This window comes from Leptonychotes weddellii, chromosome 10, assembly GCF_054177405.1.
Source record: "Leptonychotes weddellii isolate Sample4059 chromosome 10, ASM5417740v2, whole genome shotgun sequence".
NCBI classification, from domain to species: domain Eukaryota; kingdom Metazoa; phylum Chordata; class Mammalia; order Carnivora; family Phocidae; genus Leptonychotes; species Leptonychotes weddellii.
The window spans coordinates 90,488,432-90,507,662 of record NC_138378.1 but is presented as its reverse complement, the minus strand read 5'-3'; the positions used below and the strand labels follow the sequence as shown (position 1 = coordinate 90,507,662).

Below are 19,231 nucleotides of genomic sequence, written 5' to 3'. Positions count from 1 at the left end.
GGGCCGGTTAGCAGGATGGTATGAAATGACTCGCACCAAACCTTCAGGCTCTGAGGTGTAGTAGGCATTCTAAGAAAAGAGCTTTCCTTTCTCTCAGGGGTGAGTTGACTTTTTTTAACAGCTTCTGAAGTTGGGATAAAAAAACCACTTGATTGCTGATAGTATAAAAAGAATAGTAATGATTGGATACCTCTGACAGACTAAATCTTTAAAGCGCTGCAAACCCAAAAGAAGGAGGTGAACTATTATATCACCACCTGGCATCACATCTACCCTGAAATTTTGTTTCCTGCCAGTTTTAGCCATTTAAAATAGGCTCTTATGGGGGCGCCTGGGTGGCTCAGTTGGTTAGGCGACTGCCTTCGGCTCAGGTCATGATCCTGGAGTCGCGGGATCGAGTCCCACATCGGGCTCCCTGCTCAGCGGGGAGTCTGCTTCTCCCTCTGACCCTCCTCCCTCTCATGCTCTCTGTCTCTCATTCTCTCTGTCTCAAATAAATAAATAAAATCTTTAAAAAAAATAAAATAAAATAGGCTCTTATGGAGTAATGATAAAACTATTTGTGTGGCAAAGATACAGTCAAAGTAATTTTTATGTGGTTGGGGGGTGTATTCAGGGGACGTGCCTGGCTTATCCTAGAAGTTTCTCTGTGGTCAGCCTTCACGTTCTCCCCTAGGGCTTCCTTTAGGAATCTTCCCTTGGCTTACTCACAGAGCACAGATAATTCTGGAGAGCATCCGTGTGCATTCTTCTTTGCACATACATGTGCACGCATATACACACACACACTCAGTGCCCATCCTCTCTCAGGCACTCCCTCTCTGTGTGGGGTCATTGTTGGATTCCTGTGGGTGGGGGTTGGGGGGCAAAGAAGATAGGACAAGAGTTTTGAGAAGACTTGGTAAAAACTCAGTTTATTTTTTCAGAGTGCGCTTTTAAGTGCTTTTATAGAGCTATGAATCAACATTAGTTTTACTTAAAATGATAAAATTCGGGCGCCTGGGTGGCTCAGTCAGTTAAGTGTCTGCCTTCGGCTCAGGTCATGATCCCAGGGTCCTGGGATCGAGCCCCACATCAGGCTCCCTGCTCAGCAGGGAGCCTGCTTCTCTCTCTCCCTCTGCTGCTCCCCCTGCTTGTGTTCCCTCTCTTGCTGTGTCTCTCTCTGTCAAATAAATAATAAAATCTTTAAAAAAAAACAAAAACGATAAAATTCAGAAACCCCACATACAAAATATTTTTGCAAAAATACAAAACAGAAAGCCATATGCATAGTATTGCGAAATCTGATCATTGCAGGTTTTTAAAATATTTTGCTGTGGTCAGAACATAACATGTGTGTCTAATTGTGAGTACAGTGTGCCCATGCTTAACAGTAAGTTAACAAGTCACAAGCCCAAGAACCTCGTCTGTTTTCCCGTGCCCACAATGCCAAACCATTCTCTCCTGAGTGTGGAGAATGCCATCTTCCTGGTGCCTTTTGGGATCTTTTGACAACTCCCAGTTTTGCTCCCCTTCACATGGCTTTTAAAAATGGTTTCAGCAACAAACGGATGAGTGGACTGGGTGTGAATGTTAGTGACAGCTTAATGGAAAGGGACATCTCCCTCTTCTTTCAAAAATGCGTTTGCTCCTTCACCCAAAACATTTCCTCTCCCCATATGGGGCTTGCAGACTTGAATCCAACCCACCTTTATGGGCCGCATTAATACGGAGACAAAACACACAGGTATGCCTTAACTTGGCCATGGGGTAGCACTTGTAAGTGACGGTGTCTGCACCTGCTCCCGTAGAAACGAGCTCATTCAAGTCGCCTGCTGATTCTCAGGTTTTCCCTTATTCTATAGCATTAGATGGGACAGCCACTCCATCTCCAACTCCTGTGTGATGTTTGAAATTTCCCTAGGAATTCTGCCTTGTGTGAAGATCAGAGTAGTTACTTTGCTGACAACCTGAATTTTTATGTTCTATTTGTTTCAAGTATGAATTTTTTTTTTTTTTTGGTCATCTTTATTGTACCACTTTTGTGTTAGTTTATTTTGAAATGGAAGCATGTAATTAATTGGCCGGGACGTTTTTAAGGTTTGCAATTCTGAGTGTCCGGTTTTGAAAAAGTCAGTTCTTCATCCGTCACTCTTTAACCAAATTGAGGTAGGACCCTACCACCATCACGTAGTGCAGAGTCCTGAAGTGAGGGAGATTCCAAAAACAAAACAGAGTGTGTGAGATGGGCTTGCTTCTAGAACGTGCTAAATGCTCTATGGAAAACAATGTGATTTTTGTTCTGTTTGTTCTGATGCAGCTTCCATGAGGCGGTCTCAGGCCGTACCTGCAGATACACGCCCGGAGATATGGATTGCACAAGAGTTGCGGCGTATTGGAGACGAATTTAATGCATATTACCCAAGGAGGGTAATGATGTTTTATTTACCCCTTCTCCTCACACCCTCCCCCTCCCCACAATTTTTTTTTTTCCCTAAGGTGACTAGTAATAATGGAAATGCGAGGTATTACCTGTGTGTGACCCACCATTGTTTCTCCTTTCCCATTTTCCATTTGAAAATGTTTTATGGATGAATTTAAGTCATGGTAATTAAATAGGATATCGTACAAGGTGGCAAAGGGACATCCATGCTAAGAAAGGGGTTATGGACCTGCTTTGACATACTCCCACATAAATAGTAACGTAATTTTCAATCCGTGTAGAGGGTTTCTGCATTCCTTTTGGGCAGTTGGGGTCAAAGGTAAAGACCTATTAAAATTTCCATCCTCACTCAGCCCAGGGGGGCGATGCCAGCAGTAGTCCTGCAGTGTTTGACGGGCAGAGCGGGAGAGCCACCCCCTTCAGTCCATGGTGCTGTCCTTGAATGCTGTCAGGAGGCCATTAACCAGGAGTCTGGGATCTGGCGCATAAAAGTTTTATACCCTGAATTGACTGCCACTTACATGTTAAGGTGTGCTGTTGATTTAAAAAAAAAACAAACCAACCCTATGTCTTCTTCTGTAGACACAGTGTATTTTGTTGGTTTTGCCCATTGGCAATAGCCACTACCATTTGGACACCTTTTGCCCATGGAAGACTTCCAAAATGTGTAGGCTTTAACTCTGGGAGTTAGGGCTGGTATGAGCGTATGTGAGTACTTCCTGTAAAGGGTACGCTAACAAAGATGTGATAGAACGTAATTTTGGCTTGTTTACATTTTTCCAAACAACCAAGTATGAGGCTATTTCTGTTGATTTATCCAAAAAGAAGACACATCTTATTTTGTAGAAAAAGCTGTAATTGTTACTGTCATTCTTTCTTACTGTGTTACTGGTCTTCTGGCTCTTTTTTTTCTGAACGTTACAGCTTCATATAAGTATCCCTTCAAGACTTTTTTTTTTGAACCTTTTTTTTTTTCTGGAAGGATAGGTCATGCTTAGAATACCCCAGTGTTTGTGTCCTGCTTTAAACGCTGGTCTCTTTTTTAGCTAGCTGTTGCTAAGTAAGTGGATGTTACCTGTTAATTGCTTTGAGTCCTTCTTGTTTTCCTGTCCATGCAATGCCTTTCAAGCTTTTTTTAGACACACATGGAGACATCCTCCCATTTTGCAGAGGGTCTTTCATTTATTCCTTCAGTATAGGGTCTCTGTAAGGGAGCCAGGGATGCTCTGAAAACTCACATTGGATCCTCTTCATACCTTGCTGTGGGTCTGTATGTGTGCACACGTGTGCGTGCGTGTGTGTTTGATGGGAAATGTGCTGTAGTATGATTCTATTATTAAATGAGAACGGTCACATTGATGAATGGGTTTAGGAATTTCTTATATGGCCGTCTTTAGCTGGCAAGAATATCCAGCATCCTACATCTGCCATTTACGGTGTATAAATTCCTTTCCAACCTAGCTCTGAAACAGTAATTGTTTTTGCAAGGTTGATTGTTTCGTAATTTGCCAGTACAGTTACTCTCCCCCTATCCCCAGCTCCTTTGCCTTGGTTTCCCTGAAGGGATTTTGGTGTTCCTGTGTGTGACTGGACTTTGACCCCTCTTGGTGGACCAGGAGGGACTGGTCAGAAGCAGGGCCCCAGTGCATTCATGATGACCTCATGCTGGGGTAGGGAGGCTGATTCTGACTGAAGAGGGCAGGCTGATTCTGGGGGGCATTCCGTAATTCAGCAGGAAAAGATGGCAGAGTGGCCTCTCACGATGAGCCTAAGCAGCGAACTGACCAGCGTGCGGGGCCTCCTCTTTCTGCGTCTTGAAGGGGCTCATAGATGTCCTTGGGCCAGATCTGACGTGGAGGGGGCCGCCCAAGAGAGGAGGCTATTGGGCCCTGATGCCTTCAGAGTCCAGAAGCTCTGGACACCAAGAGCCCACACAGCTCCACTCTGAGGGACTAGATGTCTTGTAAGGATACTATGTATAAGTTTCTCTTTAAACTTACACAGGCTATTGGTGACTCTATAAGGTTCCCCCCTGGGCCTGCCCAGATGGACCTGGTTGATGCACCTCCATGGTGGCCTGTGTGATCAGCGATAAGACATGGGCCAGGTGTGTCGTGGGGGTTGGTGCACAGCATAGGCCGACGAGGTGGACAGTTCTAGTCACGTGCAAATGGGACACAAGCTGTGGGGTTGTTTTCATTGCCTTGCCTGTCCATGGGAGGTGAGAGAACAGTGTCTAGCAGGTTCTATCCTTCCTCCCCTCCTCTTCTCCCAGTGTTATTTCACAGTTTAATGTTTAAGAGGATATTGGAGATGGCCATATCTATCTGTTCAAATGAGATGCAACCTGTTTGTTCACAGTGCTTTTGGTAAAATAAATGTAAGTTAATTTCATCGCAGGATCACACTATTTTCTGGTTGTAAATCTTATTTTGCATCTCTTTAAAAAAAAAAATGAACCAGTGTCAAAATGCGGTCACTAATAATTTAAGGGACTCTAGCTACCTAAGTAGGCTGGGGATATTGGGGGAGGTGTAGGGACAGGCTCTAGGTTATAACCTGATTTTTCTGTAATGAAGGCAAATATGTTCTCCAGATTTTATGCAAATAACCCGTTCAAAACACCAGATTCTGGATAGTGACACAGTGACCCCCAAAGCTACAGACACCTGTCTTGATATTGCTGGTTAAAAATAATCCCGAGTCTGCAGTGTCACTGGCGGTCCATTTATTGGGGGTAGAAATCTGGGGAGGAAATGGGAGGCCGTAGCAGAAAATCGGGCATTCAGATCACCTGCCGTCTTCACGGTGGGAGGGGTGGGGGGGTTACTTCTTGTTGAGCAGTGTACAGCCCCCGCCTTGCTTTATGATGGTTGCTTTATAATGGATTTCAGCATGGTAAATATTGAGTGTCTTTATTTGCTTAATACTATTACAGTAGCTTTTCTAAAGTGTTGGTCTTTCACTGCCATGAGCCTTGCGAAGCCTGACAGGATATTTTCCCATTTTTTCAGTTAGAGCAATAGAGGAAGGTGTCGTATAGTTGTCATGTGTTCAGTCCACTTAAGGGCAGTGGGGAAGCGTATGAAACGGAGCTGTGGAGTCTGAGCCCTTGAAGGAGGAGATGAGAGAGGCACAGGTGAGCGCAAAGTCCCAGTGCATGTTTCCCCTTTTTCTTTTGTGACTCCATGTACTTGCCCCCAAACGACCCCGCCAGGGCAGAGTGACCGTGTCCCCCTCCGTCTGGTAAGTCTGACCGCTCCAAGTCTCTGGCGTATTTTTGTAACTTTCTGTTTCGAAATAATCTCAGACTTCCATCTAAAAGTTGCAAGAATGGCACAGAGAACCCTCTTCTACCTGCCACCCGAGTTCCCCACGGTTCCCGTGTTGCCACATTTGCTTTAATGTTCCCCCCCTTTTGTACCTGTGCACATACCATTTTCTGAGCTCTTTGGGAATAAATGACAGGTGTGATATTCTTTCACCCTCAAATACATCAGTGTGTGTTTCCTAAGAATGAGAATATTCACTTACATAACCGCAGTGTAATTCTCAAAATCAGGAAATTAGCAGTGTGACAGTACTGTTTTGTAATCTGTGGACTTCATCCAAACTTTACTAGTTGTGCCAAAAATGTCCTTTATAGTAGCCAAAAAAAAAAAACAAAACAAAACAAAAGTTTTTTTCTGGCCCAGGATCCAGTTTAGAGTCATGCGTTAAATTTAGTTGTCTTATTGCTTTGATGCCATTAATTCGGAACCATTCCTCCGTCTTTGTGACCCTCACATTTTTGAAGGGTCAGGACACTTAGAGAGTCTCCCTGAATTGGATTTGTCTGATGTCTCCTTGGGATGAGATTCCAGTTTTGTGTTCTGGGCAGGAATATGCAGGGGCAACATCGTGTCCTCTCCCATCCATTGCTTCGGGAGGCACGCAGAGGCCATTTGTCCTGTTATTGGTGATGTTGACTCTGGTCAAAGGTGGGTCCTACCACTCTAAAGTCAGCATGTGTCCATCTGAAATGGAAAAGAAGTGTGTGTAGAGGATGAAGAACTTCCTTTCCCCATTGTATATGTTTATCCCATTAATCAGCCTAAATTCACGGGTCCCTGTTTAATTTCAACAGGCTTACTCTGCATTATTTTGAGTACTTATTTTGATCCTCAGATTGTCACAGATCTGGCCGTGGCAGCCCCCTGGTGCATTTTCACCTGTCATTAAGCATTAAAGGGCCTCGGTCGTGCAGGCACGTCTAGAACGTGGCACAAGAAAAAACCCAAGGGCCCGTGGAGGTGGTGGAGCTCCCAGAAGGCATCTGTTGCTGAATGGCCTACACCCACACGCAGCCCTGACCCTTCCAGCCTCCTGTGCCTGGGCTCTCGGGGAATGCTGGGGAGCGTGGAGGTCAGTGGGCTAGTAGGGAAGAAGATTTCTCAGAGACGCTAGATCTCTGTTTTATGAAGAGGGTGAGTGGCTCGTGTGTAGCTGAATGGTGGGGCCTGGAACACTGTGTGCTTACCACCCGTTCTCAGGGGTTGGTGTCCACTTGGATAGGATTCTTAACCGTGGGCCAAGGATGCAGTCCAAGTCTGTGGAGCATGTGCTGGGCCCTTCAGAACATCAGAACATGTGCTCTTAGGGTAATTAGACCCATCCTCTACCCCACATCTGCTCCCCCCGCCCCCCCCCATTACCAGGGCTGTGATCGTTTACCTTTGGTGGCCTCCCCCAGGCCTTGTAGTCAGGTTGCACAGTTTGCTCTGGTTGACAGGGACTTGGGGATGTCCTGGCCGTGGCCTGGGTGAGCAGCAGCACGTGAAGCTACATCAGACCCTCTAGATGGGCCAAGAAGTGAATGAAAACCTTTTCATTGTTTTGATCCCAAGAAACAGTGTATCTTTTGTTTACACTGCCTGCTTCCTACCTCTTCTGTCCCAGGCATGTGCAGGCATGAGTAGACTGAACTGCAGGCCAACTGAAGTTTAGCACCAAACCAGACAAAGTAGAGAGGGAGAGGTAGGTGGCTCGCAGACCGGTTTAGATGGAAACAAAAGTTTACTGGAAGTGTCACCCATTTGCATTTTCATATACGATACATGAACTTGAAGTCTCCCTCTGCTGTCCTTCCTACGATGTGAATTCCCTGTGCTGTCTGATTCCTGGTTTTATAAATGATAATCTTCTGTAGAGAATGTACAAGGGAGAGATCTAATCGGTAGCTAGCTTGTTTGGGAATAGCATAACCTGAACATAAACCCAGAGATATGTGTTCCCTGACAACATTCTTTTGAGGCCCTCATTAATTGAACATAGAAGCTTAATAAATGAGCCACTTTCTTTTACTGTCTGAGCAAAGAATAGTGGAAAATCTGCATATGAAATGCCGCATTAAAACTAGACCTATCTCATGAGGTGGTGAGTTGCCCATGACTTGATAGAATGACAGTTTTCATAGCAAAAACAGTTGTGAGTAGCTTAAATGAATTAGTGCCTGTCATTGATCTGTGATCCAATTTGAAGATTCAGTGAGTGTTTCCCTTGGAGCTGAAGGAGGTAGTTCAGTGTTGTGGTTTTAAGTGCCTTCCAGTGCCCCCCATCACGGAGTCCCTGGAGCCTGTGTGATCCAAGAGTCATCCTTCCTATGGGTTCAGCCCTTTGTGTTTTTCCCTGAGACCTTCGAGACAGCACATGGTTCAGCTTATCCCAATGGCAACTGTGGACGGCAGGTTTTCTGAACGAGGGTTTTCCATGACTTGGGGATAAAGTATGATCTTACGGGAAAGTAGGGCTTGTGGACAGGTGTGAAAACTTTGGGGTGAGGCCTTGAATCCTGAGTCCATCCATTATGTCCTCTAGGAGCCCCATTTTCTCTCCATCTCCTAGGGATGTGGCGAAGGTCACAGGGAAACATTCAGGGACGGAGCTAGAAGTTGCTGTCATCGTTTGCCCATCATTCTGGTGTCTCTTTGAACCATAATTGAAACATTTCTCAGTTGGTCTTCGGAGTTTAGAGAGATGCTGCTAACTTGGTTCACTTGTCTTTCAGTACCCTGCTTGTGTTGGGCCCTCCTGATGCATGCTGTGTCGGGGTGTACGCAGACAGGAGGCTGGGGCACTGGGGTGTGTTTCAATGGCTGGGTGGGCATCGGCCTGGACGCGGCGGTGTTCATGCACGCTGCCTGGGGCCAATGCTCCATCCGTCTGTGGCAGGTGGGTACACCTGCACGCCTGCCTCACAGCGGGGGGACCCGGGCCACTCACATAGAACCGTTCAGAGGTGCAGGTGCCCGGAGGGGGACTTCAGAGAGGTCTGACTGGGGTTTTTTAATCTCTGGAGGAGGAAATGAAGATGCGCATGAGGTGCGTCTGCAGGCGTCTCTCACCATCCTTCGCTAGACTTCTCCCAGCTGAACCAGAGCAGGGAGGTTCGGGTTGTGGTTACAGTGCATTACATCTCATCAGCATTTCTCTGAGGCTGGGGCATTTCAGAACGGTGTATTCTCGCTCTGAGGCTTGCATTCTGTCTGATAGAGCCCCGACCCACCCGGGAGCTGTAAGAACCATCTCTGGCTTCTCTGTGGGTGGTCACCGTGCAGTGCCACACTTCCCAGGCGACAGTCGGGGGTCTGAGGGCCGGCGAGTGGGTTAGAGATCTGCCTGGTGGAGGGGTGTGCCGCCCTGCAGGAAGAAAACCCAGGCACACGGGCCTGACTGGAAGTCAACCAAGGAAGAGGTTGTTTGCTCTACAGAAAGCCTGCACTGTAATAGTTTCTTTGAAATGATGCATCAAAACGAAGGAGAGCTGGATTCGTGCAAATGGGATTTTCCTGTGACTGCAGGGCCTGGGCAGGTCAGCGGCAGCTCCGGTGGCTCGGCCGGTGCCGGGGAAGCTCACCCCTGCCCCGCGAGCGGGAGCAGCGCATCCGGGGGAGGGGCTCCTGGCACCCTTTCCGCAGCTGTGTTGACATCCTAATGAGTTGGGCACAAGGTATGCAAATGCCCCCGCGGCCGTGGTGATGAGCAGAAAGTGAAGCTGGGCAGCACTGCAGCGGCCTGGCACCTGAAGGCAGGGGGCTCTCAAACCTGCTGTAAAATCTGGGCCAAGGTGGAGAGACCCCCACATCTTCCCAAAGATGCACCACACGGGCAGGCCCTTTTCCTCTCTCATCTCTGTCACTTGTCATGAAAAACACTATTTAGGTTGACGGGGGTTATGAGTGGGTAGAGGTGGTCTTCCATCAGGATCGCTGGGGCCACTCTCTGCTCCCCGCCCCCCAGCCCAGTCACCTTGGATTACGGCAACAACACCCAGCCCTGTTCCCGGAAGATGCTGCGACGGCCCCTGGGGAAGCAGGCACATCCAGACGCCCACGTGACATGTCCGCACCTGCCGATCTGGCGCAGACGTTCCCTGTCTGAGTCTCACAGTCCCGAATTCCGTCTCTTCTAACATGTTACCAGTCAAAGATACATCCTTTTAAAAAGGGAGAAAAAAAAATTTAAGACCTCTTAGATATTCAGTGTTGAAATTAGCTTAAAAATTTCTGTGTGTCTCAGAGTTCTGTTGGTATTCCTTGCTTTTTCGTTTGTCTCTTAGAATTTGCTATTGAGCTCTCGGATATAATGGTGGAGATCGGGCCACGTTTCCCGGGTTACTTTGACTGCCAGAAAACTCTTAGCTAAACTCTGGCTCTTTGGCATTAGATCTCAGGTTCCCAGGGTAAGTCTCTCTTTCTTGATGTCATTTCTGATCTCTCTTTTGTGTTTTTTGCACTGTGCCCATCTGTGTGTTTTTATGGTTAAGCTCCCTTGAGTAATGCGAATGTATATGTGTTGTACTTTCTGAGTCCTTCGGCCCAGTGGGGTTTGGACCAGCCTTTGGAGCGTGGATTGGTGAGCTTGTGTGTTCTACCCTATGCTGAAGTCTGAGTTGACTTGATTTTGAGTCCACAAGCTTGGTCTGTCCCCTCATCTGTGAAATGTGGAGGAGAGCAATACTGGCCCACAGCATTGTTGTGAAGACTGGAAAGGGGTCTGGCACGTCATTTCATTGAGTGGTGGCAGTGAGTGACTCTTGCGGACCCCGGGCTAGGGCGCACAAAGTCTGAAGGCCTGGTGTATCTTGGGCGGCTTTTCAGAGGCTGGGCTCGTCTCTGCCTGCAGGAGAGTGGACCTGGATCCAGAGCTGTGTGCGGTGGTTACCCTGACCATTTCTCTGGGCAGCCTTGGGTCAGGGTCTTTTTTTGTATCTGCATACCTGCTTCCCTGGATTGGGCAGGGGAGGATGTCTTGCTCTGATTATTTTTGCATTAAAATAGTAATTAAATTCTGATACTTGGTTGGTCGTCTCAAGTGTTGAAGGTGGTCCTTGTGCAGACACCACTGTGGCGGCTGGTGCTGTATCCAGTCATCCTCCCTCCTCTTGGCTGCTGCAGACGGAGGGAGCCCCAGCCCGAGTCCTGTGTTTCAGGGCCGCGGTGGCTCAGAGTGGCCCAGCTCCTGGTAAGTCTGCCCAGAACCTGCTCAAGGGCGTTCCTTTGGCACAGCCCCATCCCCAGCTGCCACCCAGCTTGAGCCCATGTCCTCTGTTTGGGGATTCCCTGCGGAATGCTCTTGACACTGTCTCCAGGGATATTTTTCAGATCTTCCAGGAAGAGTACCTGAGTGTCCACCAGGGAAGCCTGTCCCAGCTCTGCGCCTTCCTGCCCTGGCTCTCCCGGGGCCCCACTGCCTCTCTGGCAAGCGCTGCTCTCCCTGCCTCTTATTTACCTGTGCATTGCTGTTGTCCTGTTACCCTGTTTATTTGTATGGCTCTTCGTCACCAGAGTGTAAGGTTCATAGAAAGAGATGCTATTGCGCTTTTCTTTCGACAGGAAGGCCCCCTCCGCATCTTGACTCCACTTCGGCACAGGCCTCCCATTTTACTGGAATATGTAGGTGTTCTTTGCCTGCAAAGTGGGAACTTGACTCCTGATTCCAGAGGCAGGGCGGTGGCAGTGGCTTTCTTCCAGACTGCTGTCACTGTTGGTGGCACCCACGGTAGCCCTTGGGCTGGGCTGTGCGTCACTGTTCTGCACTTGCTGCTGAAGACACAGGTATTGCCCACCAGGCCTAGTGGGTGCAGACACAGCCTTCAGAGTCGGGCCCCAGCACACCCCCTGTCCCGTGCAAGCAGGCCTCGGGGCTGCGGGAGCCCCTGACCCAGAGAGGAGCATGGACTGTCGGAGTTGGTTCCTGGAGGGAGACACAAAGCTGAATGTTGAAGGAGTCATCTTCTGGACATAGGGGATGGCCATAAAAGTCAATCACCCCAAAGAATATTGTTCCTGCTAGACCATGGAGATAAAAAGACCCAACAGGAGGGGGTCCTACACTTCAAGCACTTGTGATTGTGTGTGTGTGTGTGTGTGTGTGTGTGTGTGTGTGTGTGAGCAAAAGAGATCACCTTAATGCATGAATTGTTTGTACTTAGTAGCATATTCAGTTTTTCTTTTTAAAATCTCCTTTACCCAAATGCATCCCATTAATATATCTCCCTAAAGTACTTTTATGAGTTAGATTAAAACAGCGTCACACAAGTCTGATCTAAGAAGTGTTTTTTTAAAAAGGGAAGGACCAAGAATGTTCGTTAAGCATGAACGGGTATATTCGTTCGCTAGGGCTGCAGTGACAGAGTACATTAGACGGGGGGTTAAACAACAGAACTGTGTGTGTTGACAGTGCCGGAGGCCAGATTGAGACCTGCGGCTGGCTGCGCTGATGTGTGCTCAGCGCCGACGGCTGGAGGCCGGCCGGCCGACCTCACCCACCACCACCCTCGTACCGCCTGCCCCACACTGGCGTCATCGGGCACCTACCGCGTGCTTCTGTGAGTGAGCTGACGCGGACGGCTGCAGGTGCTAGAGGGCAGCGAGTCTGCCCGTCCTGCAGCTCTTTCTGAGCTGTGGGCCGCACCCGCTGAGCTGTGCCAGTGGTCAAGGGTTTTCGGGACTGGCGTGGCCTTGGCGTTCAGTCGTAATGGCTTCCTCCATTGAATGTTGTCCAAAAGCAGTTTCTCGCTGGCTTAAAAGCGTGTGCCGTGTTGTCATGTGCGCTGCCTGAGAGGGCAGGCCTCCCACTGTCCTTCCTGAGTACTTGCAGCGTTTTCTTGTTTGTCAGGGATCGGGTGTGTTCCTTTTGCCAAAATTTCCTGCATGGCCTGCACCCCCTCCCCGGCTTCCTTCGAACACCCCCCATATCCTTGACGTTTGGGATGCAGGCAGAACCCTAAAAAACTTGGAAAGACTCGTCTCGTGATGAGACTCTTCAGCGTCCCAGCTACCGCCGTCCACCCAATGTCCGCAAAGGGTTGGGGGGAGATGTCTCCTCTCAGACGCTGCCAGGTCTGGAAGCAGTTGGGACCTGTCCCTAACGTGGCCCTGTCCCCTTACTGGTGTCACTTTGACCGCATTCTCTGGTCGTACTGAGGCTGGTAGTGACACCTGGCTGACATGAGATTTCCCACCTTGAAGTGATTGCTTAGCCCCGTGTGCGCTTTCTTCATTTTAGTAAGTCGTGGTTTTATTTTGAATAAGCCTCTTTCAACCTATTAATATTAGTCTCAACTAAAATTAACCTTCCCCTAAATTATTCTCACACAGAAAAAGCAAAGTAATTTTGAAAGTTAAATCAAAACAAAGCAATCTTGTGTGTAAAACAGATAAAAATCACAGACTGTGGTTACGGAGCGCCTCTACAGGAATCGCTTACAGAAAGCCGATTTCCTCCAGTCTGGTTATGGAAGGAGAACGGGAAACGCCCGGGCCTTATCACAATCCCGTCCTGTCAGACAAGTCCTTGCGAGCTCGTGTAAACAGTCACAGGCAGGGGCTCCGCTCGCAGCTGGTGTCTGCGTGCAGTGTTTGTGTGTGATGGGGGACGCCGGTTCCCAGCCGCACTCGTGGCCCGTGGTTCCACCGGGCTGTGTTGGAAGCCTCACCTGCCCGACTGAGAAGGGGCTTCAAGGAGAGCCCCGAACAGCGGAGCACTGGTCTCGGGCATAGATGACTCATTAAGGAAACAACCTTAACGAGGGTAGGTTGCAGACCGGAACCGTGAGACGGGTTGTAGCTCCTGGCGTAGAGGCAGGTGTGCTCCTTTGCCGCCTTTGGCTGCTCTGATTTACACAGCGCACTCACCTGCAGAATGGATGAGAACTCACAGGTGGGCCCTCTGGAAGACCTGAGGACCTCGGACGCCTTTAATCTAGCAAGTGCCTTTTGAATAGTTTCTCCTCTTGTCATGAACATGGTGGTCACTAGCAAAGAGGCCTTTTTAAAAATTTTTCACTGTTCTTTGCTCCCCAAGTGGGGTGGGAGGGTGGGGGTGGACCCCGCCTGTGTGTGTGACCGTGGACTCAGTGCTGAGCCACCCGTGTTTATATAGTGGATACACCCACCAGCAGCCAGAGGCGCGGTGGTGCATCCGTGCACCACTGGATTTAGCTTCTTAGGACAAATTGCCCCAAATCGCTGGTTTCTCAAGTAAACTACAGCTATCAGAAATTCACCCTCGGGGGAGTCGCGTATTTGAATGTTAATAACCTGGGTTGTGAGACAGTTCCTTCACATCTCTCTTGTGTCCCCTCTACCCCTACCTCTTCCCACGGGACGCCGACTCCAGTGATTTGGGGGATGGCTTTCCTCCACACCTGCACACAGGCTGAAGCATCCCCTGATCGAGGTGGTTCTGGCCAATGATGCCATGGCCCATAGAGAGAATACATGTGTTTTTTAGAGGGGCAAACTGAGATTCAGGGATTGTCTTTGCGGTTCCAGGCATCCTTTGGGTTTCTGTAAAGAAGCAGATCATTTGGCATGCTGCTCCTTATGTGGCGACGTCTCCCTCTGTCGGGGAGGTAGGAAGGACTTCCGCCTCGCAGTCTCGGGGGAAGGACCCGTGCTCGGAAGGTGCAGCGCTTGTAAAGGGGTGCCCTTCATAGCTGTGAAAATGGGATTGGTGGTTCCCTTAAATATAGGCGTCCCCCACCCAAAAATAACACGAGGGCTGAGAAACTAAGAAGCTTTCCTATTGTTGTTTCAGGTCTTTTTGAATAATTACCAAGCAGCCGAAGCCCACCCCCAAATGATTATCTTACGACTGTTACGTTACATCATCCGCCTGGTGTGGAGATTGCAGTGACGACGGGTTCCTTGCAGAGCCAGATGGGTGCAGACATTTCGCTTGTTAAAACCAACAAGCCCCAGCACCACGGTGTGAGAGGTGCCATTGCCATGCAGCCCGCGGTTCCTTCCCTGAGAGGGCGTGCAGGGAGGCCGGCCGTCGCATTCCCGAGGACGCCGCACTGCACGTGGACTTGACCTTTCTGTTCGCCACATGGCAGAATTTCCAATGGAAGTTTGTTGTGAATGTAAATGAGGGAGGATTCTTTTTTAAAAAAAAAAAGTACAAATCATGGTTCTTTGGAGCAAGATTTTATGTAAGAATGGTGTTTACACGTGGTGTGGGTTTTCTTCCACCTTCTTTAATAAGAACAGGTTTTTCAAAAAGGAAATGGAAACTTTTTAACCAACTCATGAATGACTTTTGTACTAAAATTTTAAGAACCTTTTGCCTACTCTCAGAGGATTATATAGACTCTGCAGTGGAAACTGAGCCAGCTAATTGATAAAGCTGCCTTAGTTTATTTTTAGATTACTGTACAGAATTTTTAAACGGGAGAGGTATGAGATAGCCCCCTCCCTTCCCTGCCATTGGCTCTTTGACATGCTTTTTTTTAAATCATTATTAATACCAAAAAAGTTCTTATGAAACGAAACTGATTAAAGGGGCAGAGAGTCTGTCGTCAGCCTGTATTGATATGCCACTCCCGTTTTGTAAATACTTACTTACCTCCTTAAATTCAGTTGCATCTGTGGCAAAATTTTAAAACTCTTTTCTTGTATTTTTCCTTTTCTCCTTTGTGATGCTCCTCTGGTCTGTCTGGAGGCCGATGCACAGATTTGGTCCAGTGTATTCTCATGATGAAAGGGAATTGGGTCAGAACATGAGTCAGGATCTGCCTGTGGCATCTGTGGCCCAGTTGGTCTTGTCTGCCAGTAGCTTCCTCCCTGGGACGTGCGTGGTTTTGGTTTTCACTGGTTTTGATGGGCTTGTCATTTACAAGTGTTCTGAAGAAGGACTACCAGTCACAGCACAGACAGGTACTGTGCCCCTCGGCGCTGTGGGCTTCTCTGGTTGCGGACTCTCCCGTGGTCACAGGTGCACTGTCAGCAGGCGCCGCAGGTGGGGAACGTGCCCCCTCACAGCTGAGCCCTTTGGGCTGCAGGTGTCAGAGCTCCAGCCCTCGTGGGAATTGGCACGAGCTGTGGGCGGGGCTTTAGGCGGCGGTTTCCTGGGCATCCAGGCTTTTCATCCAACTCCAGGTTCACCTGGCCTTTGATGCCTGACACTTGGTTTCCCACCCCCCCAAATCCACTTTGAAAGGAAGGCTTAATTCTGCCTTCCGCCGTGCCGTAAAAATACTGCATTGGAGCCCGAATCTGAAGTGGCCTCTCAGCCTTCGGACAGAGGTCTGTCTTGTTCCCTTATTCTCGGGACACGTGGGTGGTGTTGAACCACCCTTGGTGCATCCACCTCTGTTGGGCGCGCTCTTTTCTTTCTCCACACCTGCCTGGGAGGGGTGCAGCAAATGGAGGGCCCATGAGTTGGTCTGACATTTCAAAGGCAGTTAAACAATTTGGGGGGACCCGAGAGAGATCAGGAAGCAGTGAAAGAGGAGCAGTAGAGATCATTTCGTGAAGCCTGTAACTCTTCTAGATTTTGAAACCTCAGATCATTAAATAGCTTTTTAAAAGATAAACGTGATTTTTCAAACGAGTCAGCAGTGCCAACAACTCTTGTTTTGCTTTGGGCCCACAGAGGACCAGTGTTTCCATGTGATTAAGTTAAGTGGGGAAATCCATTCATTTGTATCTTGATAATTCTATATAAATATATATATATATATATATCTACAGCATATACGCATTTTCCTTTAGGTAGAGATATTTGATTCCAAATATTCTTCCTTTCTTAGGATTTTCTTTTCCCCCACAATCTTGTTGGGGTCTTGAATATTTTTAAAGCTATGTTGAGTGTCAGCCTGTGTTCCCGACATGTCTCGAACCCCTTGGTAGGGTCATGACGTCCACACGGTTGTAAGGCGGTGGTGGACCTGCTGGACACACACACACACACACCAAAGACGTATTTGGTTCTGGGCACCTCTCCCCTCCCAGGATCTCTGTGCTCAGTGCCAGTCTCTCTGACTGGAGCACTTTACTCTGTTTCTTCAATACTGCGGCTCCCTGGGAGCGGTGCCCGAGGGCTGTGTGCTGGCGTAACTCTGGCTCAGTGGCCGCCTGGCGTCCAGGCTGGCCGCGGAAGCAGCTTGTGAGGAAATTAGAGATTCTATGAATTTGTAGTATTAAGGAGCAGGATGTTGCACCAGGACTGAAGAGAGATGACTGGATGTCTCTGTACTGTACGTATCTGTTTATCATGATGCCTCCCTGCGGAAGGTATGCCTACTGTGGTAGACCTTGACTTTTTAGTGTGTATTTCTTTGACTTTTTGTAGGAAAAAAAAAAAAAAAAAGACTAGATCCCTTTTTGGAAACTGAATGCGGGTTTTGTGCCTTGACCACCTCTTCTCCCATGAGGTTTGTAGAGAGTGTCCTGTGACTTATCACAGAAATGCAATAAACACATGCAAAAGAATCCCATGAGTAATTCTTCCAGTTACCTGTACTCCTGCCCAGAAGTGAGTTTGCCAAGAACTGCTCTCGGGGTTGCGGAGGAACCAGGCAAAACTTCCCTCTGATTAAAAAGAGTGTACACCATAGAGAATAACTTTCTCCTGTTTCCCCGTCTTGATATTGTATATATTTTGACTATTTATTAGATTAGGAGGTCACATTTTACTTACCAACTGAGCCAAATGTCTGTGTGCAATTGTGTTTCTTTTACCTTTCTTGTAAAATTTTGTACAGCATAAATGAGTAAAGATCACTGTTTTTACTAAACTTTTTCAGAATTGAGGATTGTACATATTGTAGATTCTTTTTCTGTGTAATGTGTCCTACTGTTTCATAATGCTGTAACTTGTAGAAATATTGTATATTTATTTCCTGCTTATTTAATGTCTTATGTTCTGAAAAGTGTTGACCTCCCTGCTCCCCGCCCCCTGCTGTACCATTCATTGCTTTAACTCTGAGGTGGTGACTATGAGCCCCACGCTCTTCCCTAGGCTGGCCCTCCAGCTTTGGTTCCTGGTAGTTCTGGTCACGTGGGTTTAAGTTCTTGGGGTTTGCTATCCTGATGATGAAGTCGGTGTTGAGCCATCAGTGAGAGACCATAAATGGCCGGCCACAAAATTCTACAAGAAATAGCTGGTGACTTTTCTATTCCGAAAGAGCCAGCTTCTCGTGGAAGCAAATTCTATGAAGGCCAGGCCATATCTTAATTTTAATTTTATTTTAATGTATTATTGGCAGTTGGGACCGATTTTTCCATTGAAAATGTATCCCTGACAATTCAGTGTTCAGAGAAATAAAAACGGGCCCCTTTTTGGGGGTGCTGCCAGGAGTTGGTCAGGGCAAGAGGAAGGGACAGGTAAGCCAGGTTGCTCCTGCCTTGAGAGGGACGTCAGGAACACCACCTCATGCCACTTTTTGGCAACTGGTGAGTAGTTAAATTATCCCCCACCCGCTGTGTCCTGTGCTTTGAGGTGTGGACTTAATGGTCTTCAGGAGCTAATTGTACAGACCCCCACCCCCAGCCCTGAGCTGTTTGGTCCCTACCTTTGATCAGCCTGCTTCAGGTTGTCTTCCTTCTGCTTCTCTGTTGGCTTCAAGAGAGGTTGGGGGTCCCACTCGACTAGATGTTAAGATGTGAAAGCTCGTGGAAGCTTCAGAGAGACCTCCTAGTGGCCCCGTGTCAGTAGATGGTTCTAGCATCCCTGCTGATTTAGCCTGGTGCCTGTGTGGTCCACTCCCCACTCAAGTGGGTGCAGGGATGGGTCCACACGTGACGCTAAACCAGCAGAGGGGACTCCTGCTCCCAACGGCATTGTATTCAAGAAGCATCCTCAAGCTCCCAGCTAGGTAACTTGACTACTTTTATTTGGGAAAAAGACTTTAGAAGCTCTCCGAAGTTGTATGTGCAGGTTCTGTGACCACTAGTTACTGTATCAGAACTCATCAGGTACACATTTATAAATAGCACTGATCTGTCTGTATACGGACCGTCACTAACTTGTTTCCTAGGACCCAGCGTATGTAGCATTTGTATTGCGATTTCCCTGGCTTCCTTGTGTTTTGCACTGATGAATTTTGACAGGGTAATTGCCACTTTACTTGTGCAATACTGCTGTAAATAACTGCAGATTTTTTTTTTAAGAAACTTAATCTTTTATGTTCTTAATGAAGTTTATATAAATAAAACTTTCAACTAGTTTTGGTGAGCTGTTTGATTTGTTTCACAGAGCGGTGGTGGAGAGACAGCTGGTTAGATATGAACATATACACACCCACACCTCTGCCCTTTATCAGTCACAGGACGCATTACCTACGTGTAGATTTTAGGAGTTCTCGCTTGAAGACGACTCTGTGTAGCATACTTAAAAGCAAACCACTCTTAAAAGTTTTGAAGTGGCTGGCAGGACCTTCTGCAGTTTTCTGCCCACATAGTCCGATATGACTCAGCACTTGGGAGGTGGGGGGCGGGGGGTACTGGAGCCAGCTCTGTATTGATTCATGATGGGGCAGAG

General features: G+C 47.9%; 1 protein-coding gene across 6 annotated transcripts in view; it reads left to right on the top strand.

The window, feature by feature from the left end:
• Positions 1-18,917, top strand: part of BCL2L11 (BCL2 like 11) — a 47,452-nt gene extending 28,535 nt beyond the window's left edge. For 4 of the 6 annotated variants that reach the window (XM_031039117.2, XM_081796802.1, XM_031039118.2 and 1 more), the window contains 2 exons: positions 2,300-2,409; positions 14,504-18,917. In XM_031039117.2, the coding sequence (XP_030894977.1) occupies positions 2,300-2,409; positions 14,504-14,602 (209 nt within the window). In that variant the 3' untranslated portion in view covers positions 14,603-18,917. Of the gene's footprint in view, positions 1-2,299; positions 2,410-5,436; positions 5,562-14,503 lie in introns of all 6 variants that reach the window. The other 2 variants (XR_014138226.1, XM_081796801.1) reach the window with 2 other exon arrangements.
• The last annotated feature ends 314 nt before the right edge of the window (positions 18,918-19,231 follow it).